Raw genomic sequence first — 9,554 nt, 5'->3', positions numbered from 1 at the left:
ATTATAAAAACTACTTCGATCAAATTGCCTAAGCCTCGAACTTATGAACAAAATTTTCATAAGGCATAAACAAAACAAAATTTTCACAAGGCATAAATGAAATAAAGATAAGTCGGAAAGGAAAGAGATCTTTATATATATGAGAATATTTACAAGATCCGATCAGGATCCTATACAAAAGATCAAAAGTGAAAAATCCTATGGTTCCTGATCTTCTCCGGGGGCAGCTTCTTCTCCATCGAGGTCCTCTCCATTCCCGGACCCGCTCTTGCTGCTATCATCATCATCATCATCGGAAGTGGCCAGCACTCCATTTTCGGTTTCATGCTCTCTAGCCTTTACTATCTCGTTGGTAAGATCGAAACTTCAAGCGTGGATCTCCTCGAGGGTTTCCCCCCGAGATTGACATTTGGCGAGTTCGGCAATCCAATATGCTCGAGTTTGAGTGGTCTCAGCTGCCTCTCTCGCTTGGACTTGAGCGGCTTCAGCATCAGTCCGGTAGACGACCACGATCGCATCTGCCTCGGCCTTTGCCTTTTCAGCTTCAGATTTGTCCTTGGTAAGTTCGGAAGCCAACTAAGCCTCGAGCTGCTCTATTTTCCTTGCTTGAGCCGAGCTCTTCTCACTCATGCCTCGAAGCTGACTTTCGGCCGATGACAATTTGGATAAAGCAGTCTCTTTTTCTGCAGCGAAGCGGTCCATGCCTTCTTTCCACCCCAAGATCTCCGCATTCATCATATTGACTTCCTCGCGGAGCTGCTCAATCCTCTCGACCTTCTGTTGCAGTTGTGAGATTGAAATATTAGCCACCGTTCCCGAATCGATCCCATGAGCTTTTAAAATTTTCATTACTTGCTCAATCAGGTCGGTCTGATCTTGGCAAGCCTTGGCCAACTCGGCTCGGAGGTCCTTGGTCTCTTCTTCTTTTAGCCCATAGAGAAGTTTAAGGGAATTCCTCTCCTCCGTGAGCCCTCGGAGGTTGGCCTCACACTGACTCAGCTCAGCTCGAGACCGAGAAAATACTTCCCGGTGAAGCGCCGAGTCCTACGCAGAAATAAGAAAAGAAGTTAGACAGGAAGAGAAAAATGAACATAAGTGTAACACCAACAAGGGGAGTTAAGGCTTACCCGATTCAGAGCTTGATGCGCTTCATTGAAAAGGCTCGATGCCTCGCCCAAGTCCTACTCGAGACCTCCAAGTCACTCAGACCGGTAAAGTAGTAACGGAAGGGGTCCTCTCATCCATGAGCTCCTTCGATGGAGAGGGTCTTCAAGGCCCGAGCCTCTTGAATCGTCTACTCAGAAAATGAGGGGAGCAGCGGCAAGCCTCCAATTTCTATTGCCCTAAGTGAATCACTTGGGGCGTTCTCCTCATCTCGAGGGGCCTCGATAGCTGTACCCACCATTGGCTCAGTGTGGTGGGAGGCATCTTCGATCCTCGATGACTCGAGGACTTCGCCCAAGTCTTTTCCTGAGACCCCCTCATCTCGAGACGGAATCTCTGCAGCCTTTACCGATTCAGTGGCCTTTGGGGCCTCGGTGCTCATTCCTAGTCGGGCCACCAGCTCGGAGTCATTTTCTTCCACTTCTTCATCTTCCTCCATTAGATGCCGAACAGACTCTTCGGTTAGGAGGATTATGTTCTTCCTCGGCTTACGAGCCTTCTTCTTCTTAGGTTCTGGATCCTCGGAGGGTGAGGACTTTTTCCTCTTTTTGTCCTTTGCCGGTTTTGATGTCGGGATCGAATTCTTCCGCTCACCAGATATGGGCCTCATAACAACATCTTTGCCAAGGCCTGTATGAAAGAAAATTAAGTAAGAAATGCTTTCATAAAATCATTAAAGACGTGGAAAAGGGGTTTACCATGAGTTTTGGCTTCCCATCGGCCCTTTGATAAGTCACGCCACAAACGCTCGGCATACATAGAGGTCGAGGCCAGGTCCCAAACCCAGCTCTTGAGGTTAGGAATTGCACCGAGCATCCAAGCGACCACTACATCACGGAAAAGGATATCAATGAGAAGAAGCAAAGGAGCAATACAATTAATAGGAGCTAACAGGGGGATTGTACTTACGCTTCATATTCCATTTCTCAGGAAATGACATCTTCTCAGTCGGGATTAGGTCGGAAGTCCTCACTCGAATGAACCGGCCCATCCAACTTTGGTCCTTGTCCTTGTCTATGCTCTAGAGCAGCACTTTAGTAGCTCGGCGTTGGAGTTTTATTAACCCACCTCGATAGAGGCGGGGACTATATAGCCTGATGAGGTTGTTGGGGGTGAAAGGCACCCCCTCGACTTTGCTCACGAAGAATCGGAGCAGAATTACAATTCGCCAAAAGAAAGGATAGATTTGGCCTAGGGTTATTTGATACTGACGGCATAAATCAACAACAACGGGGTCGAGGGGGGCCAACGTGAAAGGGTAAGTGTAAATACTTAGAAACCCTTCCACATGGGTGGTGATGTCCTATTCGGTGGTCGGAATCACCACCACTTTGCCCTCCCAGTTGCAATCTTTCTTTACCTTCTTAAGGTATTCCTCAGTTATCGAGCATATATACATCGACACTGGCTCGCATCGACCGGGAACCGACGAGGCTTTATCGGTCTTAAAATCGAAAGTAAGGACACACCCCCCGGGAACACACTCCTCGGGGAATGGCTTCGCCGGTGTCTTGTCGCCGACCGGCCGCGATGAAGAAGCATTTTCCTTTTGAGGAATAATTTTTGATGTTTTTGCCATTTTTATATGGATTTGAAGTTAAAAATAGATGGAGATGATAAGATTTGGTATTTTGAGAAGAGGTTAGCAGTGAAAATCGTAGATTTGCAGATGAAGAAATTAGAAGATATAAAAAGCTTTGGAGATTGGAAATCTGAAAGTAAAGTTCAAAATGGTGGAGAGAGGGGCTATTTATTAATTTCACAACGACGGTTTAATATTGGCGGTGGCCGATCATCGACTGACGTACATTTAGTGCCTTGGTAACTGTACAGACGGGACGTTTCAGTCACTTTCGTCGCTTACGTCACAAGGATGACATCATGACAGGTCGAGATAGAAAATCGAAGACTCAATTCGTTTCTTGTCATTACACTCCAAAAAAATGAGGGGACTATCTGTATACTGTTAATTTTACTATTTGACCGAGATCGGGAGTTTGCATCGAAGGATGGCCTCGTAACGGAATAGGCCATATCACGAGGATAAGGTACCGAGTTCAGAATCGAGGTACCTGTCAAGATCGAGCCTAGTAGAGATCGAAGCCAAACAAGACAGACATCGAGCAAGATCGAAGATAGCACAATAACAGAAAGGCGAGATATCCGTGACTGGTCGAGGATCACGACATAAATCTCGGTGACTGATCGAGGATCATGGCTTAAATCTCGGAACGAATCAAATCAGAAACGGTTAATTAGCTAATCATAGGATTTTCTTCTGTAATTAGAGTTATACCATAAGTATAACTCCTCGAGTATATAAAGGGGAGTATTAACCATTTGTAACACATTATTCTCACGTAAAAAGCCAATATAAAGCTCTCTCTTTAGCTTATACTTTTTTGTTCATCATCTTGCTTTATTTTTAACTATTTTGGTATCAATCAGTTCGAGGGCACCCTAGCTCGAGGGTTGAATTCCGTTTCAATATTGGTTCGCTTTATTTTATAGTTCATTTCTGTTATTAATCTTCATATTTGTCTATCGGTATTAAGTGAAATCGCCTATCCTTAGAACCTCATTATAAGTTTAATTGCTATCAAATTTCAAGGGTAAATAGTACTGAATATCTTGAGTTTATATCTCTTTGTCCCAAAATTAAAAGCATAAAAGAAAATATATTTTACGTATTTAGTTCATGATAAAGATCAAATCCATTCGTGAGGAGATATAGTGAAACACAATCTATTTTACGTAATTAGAAATGAAGTATCTTTGATAGCTTAACCTTTTTAGGTTGTATGGTCACTCGATTCAAGCTCTAATATAGGTATTTCCAGTGTTAGGCATATTGTTAATTTGCTGGTCTCGCCCAAATTTAGACACGCTAAGATGGATTGAGTTATGAATGAATCATGTGATTCAACTGCATCAAAGCTTGTCGGCATCAATTTACGTTAAACAAAGAGTTAAAATACAAAATAACAACTATGAAATTGAGTTGCTATATAGTTTTCTACAACCTTCCTTTTTGCTCCACCTTTCCTCGCGTCCCTAATAAACTTCTACTCTCTTCTTTTTTCTTTTATACTAGTTAAGTACACGCTGTTGTAAAAATATTAATAATGATATTACCAGAGCGTACGAAATTAATCTCATATATATTGGCACAAATAGACGTCTAAATTTGTCATATCTAATGCTTTCTGTTAACCTGTCAAAGCATAAATAATTGGAAAATTCCACGCTACAAAGAGACGGAATTCTAGTGAAGTGGTGGACGAACTTGCAAAATTTGGAAGAAATCTAGACGTTTTTGAAAGCTTAAGCTTTGTGATGTACTCTAATTATGTATATTCATCTTTTGAACATGATTGTCTAGGTACCATGTATCCTAGCGGACCTAGCCAAATAAAGCTATATATGTACTAATCCTTAGTTACTATTAATAATAAATGGAATGAGATTGCGGGAAGAATTTTCCAAATTGTGTTGAACTGACTTTAGAGTTTGCAGGTGTGTGGAAATTCAGAAAAGGGAAAATGCTGTTCAGCTGGCAAAAACTATGGAAATTGGAAAGTATCTCGGTCCTTTCGCTCTCTTTTTAGGATCCGCTTTCACTGCATACTTCAACTTTCCTAGTGCACTTTCAACTCTCTGTTTTGGACTGGCCTGTAGCATACAGTAGAATTTAGGTTAGCTTGCTTTTATTGTCCTTCATTATTGTTTTAAAGATATTTTACACAAGCAGCCTCTTGGAAACGTCTTGTTGGTTTAAAATTGCATGAATATGACCCTGCTAGTGTTACGTTATTTAATGTCCTCAAGAATTTATGCTTTCACTATATGGTTATTCGATTGACAAAAATAGTATTTCAAATTAGCTATCTTAACACATTTTGAGAACAAAGACTTAATTGCCTTTCGAATTTAAAGCTTAAACGTCTAAATAAGTAAGTAATTGAAAGTTGAAAATTATTAATCAATTTCGAGCTATCTTTTAGGACAAGTACCCTTGTATCCGATCACAGTCAAATTTAAATATTCCCTCCAAGGGACAAGTTGCGCTCTTTTTCTTCTTCTTTTCCTCATTAAATAGTATCCCTGAAAAGAGCATATACATTCCGCGATTCTCTCCATCTCAAAAGTGCACACTTATTTGTCCACCTAGCTAAAACAAAATGAAGGAATCTGTTCTGCAATTGATATGTGATTTGATTTTGTTTTATTTTATTACTCCATTGTACGAGTATCACGAACCGATTGTGTGAGAATTGTTTTTTTGTTACATTATTGACATGTGTCTGTTATGCTTTGTTTCAGTACAAAAATACTTTGATATATGCATGGGCGGAGCTAGCCTTCTGCTTACGGGTTCGGTCGAATCTAGTAGTTTTTGTGCAAACCTTATATTTGTCTTGTGAAATTTATGGAATATGTACAAATTATTATTTTAGAACCCAGTAACTTAATAGAACTAGAATCTCGAACCCATAAGTTTTAAATCTTGACGGACATATATATGGACAATAAAACAAAGATTTGATACTCCCTTAACCTAAGATAACTTCGCTTTTGTATAGTTGCCCAAACGTACGGAATTCGTTGAAGAAGTACCTCACAATCATTTTCTGCTGCCTCACTGGCAAAGGGTACAGACTTTTATTCTCTTTTAGATGCAAATACATTGGAACAAGACGCGAGTTGCATAGGAAGTCTTACAATAAATGCAACATCATATATTCAACCTCTAGAACTGCTACTAATTCATTTAAAAAGTTTCTTTTTCTTTTTCTTGATCAGCGTAGAAAGAAGAACAACATATGCTAAGACCCTCAATACAGAATTGTAGGAGGTGGGGGTTGGGGGGGGGGGGCAACAGTCCAACTAGACATTGAGCCTGTTAAATTTGATGTGTGTATATATATATATATATATATACATACATACTGCAAATACTACAGTTAAAAATTAAAAATAAAGAGGAGATAGTTTCAAAAGTTGTGACCCTTTGGGTTCTTAAAGGGGACAGCAGAATTTGGTTACAATAATTTGATCTTCTATTCCTCTACATGACTACAGTGAAAAGATTAAAGAACTGGGGTATGGAACACGTCTTGTCTCAGTCCTCAGACTACATTGCTTCATTAAAGTTGGGATTTAGGACTATGTGACATTATGTTCAACGACAAAAATTAAAGAATATCTGCCTAAACCAGGTGGGGACCTATATGGGCGGAGCTAGAGTATCCAGAGCGAGTTCGGCCGAACTCAATAGTTTTGATTCGAATTCTGTATTTGTTTTGAAAAATAAATTGAAATGTATAAATTATTAATTTAAAACTCAGTAACTTAAGGAAATTAAAATTTCGAACCCATAAGTTTGAAATTTTAGCTCTGTCCGACCTGCATAGTACTGACTTACTGTATCCGCAAATGATGACAATATGAAATGTCAATACTTGTGGTGTTAGTTTTAGAGATTGCAAAAACCTGAGTTTGCAAACTCTATTTTTGAGCTTTTGACCCAAAAAATATACTACTTGTTTGAGTTCTTTTTACAGGAAAAGAATAACTTTTTCTGAAGGATTACAAACTTCATTTTTGGAATGTCTGAGAAAATAATCAAAATGGTCCTTAAAGTACAAGAGTTGGATTATTTCAGTCCTTGATATATACCTCTTTATAGAATTATGCAAAAGTTGGACACTTTTGAATTTTGATCCTAAACACTGAACTAACGGTACAAGTAAAAAAATAGTAAACCAACAACACTCATCTGCATCTCAATTAAGGTGTTAAAACATAAAACAAAGAACCGTTTTCCTTCATTTTGGGAAGTTATAGTTAACACCTGCATCGAGCTAATTACTCTGCCCTGCTGACTGCAAACACTTACCAGGGAATTATAAAAATTTCATTGGTATTAACAAATCAAAAGGTTGGGAGTTTAGTTGATAACCACAATTCAATATATACACTCTGCTATACACCAATGAGCCGAGTCCCAAATCAGTAATACTCTGCTTATACTAATACAAAGGTAATCCCACCACCATACGAATTGGCTTAGGAGGTGAAGGCGGCGGCCGCGGCGGCGTCTGAACCTCTACAACCACCTTTCCTGGTCGGGGAGGCTGACATGGACAAGGCAATGCTATGAATTTTGGAACTTGATCACCTGGCATTAACACTGCCGGCAAGATTTGGCTACGGTTCTGTTTCTCACTCTGTAAAACAGAGAATGAACAAAGTTAATTTTATCCATAAGTCCGATATTTACATAACAATTAATTAGACGTGACTGTCTAGTTGGATGAATATGTCACATAACATATGTAAATAAAGGTGTTTTAGCGTAACATAGGTGATATTATTTACACAATTTGAAAGGGAATAGAGTAGTGTAAAAGTTCAATTCCAATCTCTCCATGAAACATGAAAAAGACATTTTTTCATGTAATATAATTAGCTCAACCAAAAAAATAGAACTTATTGTAAACCTAAACTACATACTAAGAGTTTGAAGTAACTATTTATAATGAATCTAATTTAGTAATATATATATATATATATATATATATATATATATATATATATATATATATATATATAAAATTTATCTTTAAGTGCTCTCGAAGAATCATGTGTTCTTTATATATTGGCTCCAATTCTGTCACTATGGCATGCCTGTTGTTTCCTCCCTTTACTGTCTAAGTCCACTTACTTGAAGAGTTATTGGTAATTAAAAGAGCTAATGAGTTTATCATTCCGCAATAGAAATAGTTTTAATCTTAGTAACCTCGCCTAGTTGATTGTATCTGCTGGTGGCCTCGCATTCAAGGTATATGCCTCTTGTCGTACTAGCAGCCTGGTCACATGCATGCTTCTCTCCTTAACACCTCTAAGAGACTTCTGTTTGTATCTACAATGTCTTGCTTAATCTTATTTGAACATACTTCTTTGGTTTTTTGCTTACTTAACCATGTGTGTGTCACTGAGAAAGCATGCTTATAGGAATACATATGCTCTTTTGCTCTCTTGAATGTTGCATAACCACTAATCTCACTTGAATTCAATGTATTATAACTGAGTCTTTATGTCATGTTCTATGTAAACTAGCAATCATGTCCTACATGTTTTCATGTGTGATCCTGTGAGCTCACTAGAGTATTGTACATTTTCATTGGCATCTGTTACTAGACCCATCTCCTTGGTACGTTTGTAACAATTTGATATAGAAAGCATGTCACATAGAGACCTATATTTGTCAGCATGTATGTTTAAGTTAGACATCACAATCTAGAAACTCGCCTATAAGAGAGTGCGTTCTTATAATTAGAATTACTGTCACTAGTCAATTAGAATAAGTCACAATGGTAAGGGCTGAGGATTTGTTGTTTGATATATATATATATATATATATATATATATATATATATATATATATATAATATATATATATATAAAATAAACTAAACAAGTTGTTATAACAAGGTTAAATATACTATTAATTTGTAATAGTGTAAACATTAGTTATACTTTCAGTTTATATTATTTATTATTTATATCCAATATATTATATTCCTTTCTCTAGTAATACAACAAACTTATGAAATGGTACGCGCAATACAGTAAACAAAAGAGGGATATCAGATTGTTTACCATGTGGGCGTGTTTGGGTTTCAAGGATGCAGGATGGGCGTCGGCGAAAGATCGACGGCGGAGGGAACGAATTTTTTCCCAGTGATAGCAGCAAGAAAAGATGCCACTCAAGCTGAATATGACAATTAAGAGAACGCCAGTGCCAAGAGGGAAGCCTAGAGATGGCCGAGATGATGACTCCACATTAATATGGGCTGGTGCATAGTACTGAGGACGCTCCATATTTTGTTCTGCAGCAAAGCCAATTTGTAGTACTCACTCCTCTCCACATCCAATGCAGAAGAAAGAATAGAAGAAAAGGATAGTTTTTCAGAGAAAGTTGGCGTCTGCCTAAATAAAGTATAGTATAGGGGCTCTGGTTTAAGAGCAAATTAAAATGGGGAAGGTTGGAAATGAAGGTGGATTTGGTTGAGTTGTGAGGCAGAGAAAGAAGGGGGTGGAGCTACAAATTTATAAACTGAAAGTGTGTACGCGTTAAGGTACACTTGTTGTCCGAGCCATGGTACGGAAGGAAACCTACCTGCTTCGGTGCCAAGCATGATTGCTTTTCCATAGTCTGTTTATTGCCAGTTTCTTTTTTGGAGGTGGTGCATCTAAGTGGGCATTTGGACATAAGAATCTTAAAATTTAGGAAAAAAGTTAGAAAATTAGAGTTGGCGTTGGACATGTATATAATTTTGGATTATTTTTGACTTTTGTGAGTGATCTGAAATAAAAATTTTGAA

General features: G+C 38.5%; 1 protein-coding gene and 1 long non-coding RNA gene across 2 annotated transcripts; both read right to left on the bottom strand.

The window, feature by feature from the left end:
* Positions 1-576: 576 nt before the first annotated feature.
* On the bottom strand, positions 577-2,104 carry LOC138905644 (synaptonemal complex protein ZIP1-like). Its single transcript, XM_070194166.1, has 4 exons — positions 2,074-2,104; positions 1,863-1,991; positions 1,403-1,794; positions 577-1,044 (listed from the first exon to the last, which is right to left on the bottom strand). The coding sequence occupies exons 1-4, from the start codon at positions 2,102-2,104 to the stop codon at positions 577-579; spliced, it is 1,020 nt and encodes a 339-aa protein (XP_070050267.1).
* Positions 2,105-6,973: 4,869 nt separating this feature from the next.
* On the bottom strand, positions 6,974-9,251 carry LOC138906688 (uncharacterized). Its single transcript, XR_011414249.1, has 2 exons — positions 8,830-9,251; positions 6,974-7,394 (listed from the first exon to the last, which is right to left on the bottom strand). It is a non-coding gene; the product is annotated as an uncharacterized lncRNA (long non-coding RNA).
* Positions 9,252-9,554: the final 303 nt, after the last annotated feature.

The sequence above is a fragment of the Nicotiana tomentosiformis genome, chromosome 2 (genome assembly GCF_000390325.3).
Source record: "Nicotiana tomentosiformis chromosome 2, ASM39032v3, whole genome shotgun sequence".
Lineage (NCBI taxonomy): Eukaryota > Viridiplantae > Streptophyta > Magnoliopsida > Solanales > Solanaceae > Nicotiana > Nicotiana tomentosiformis.
This window is presented reverse-complemented; position numbering and strand designations above follow the sequence as displayed.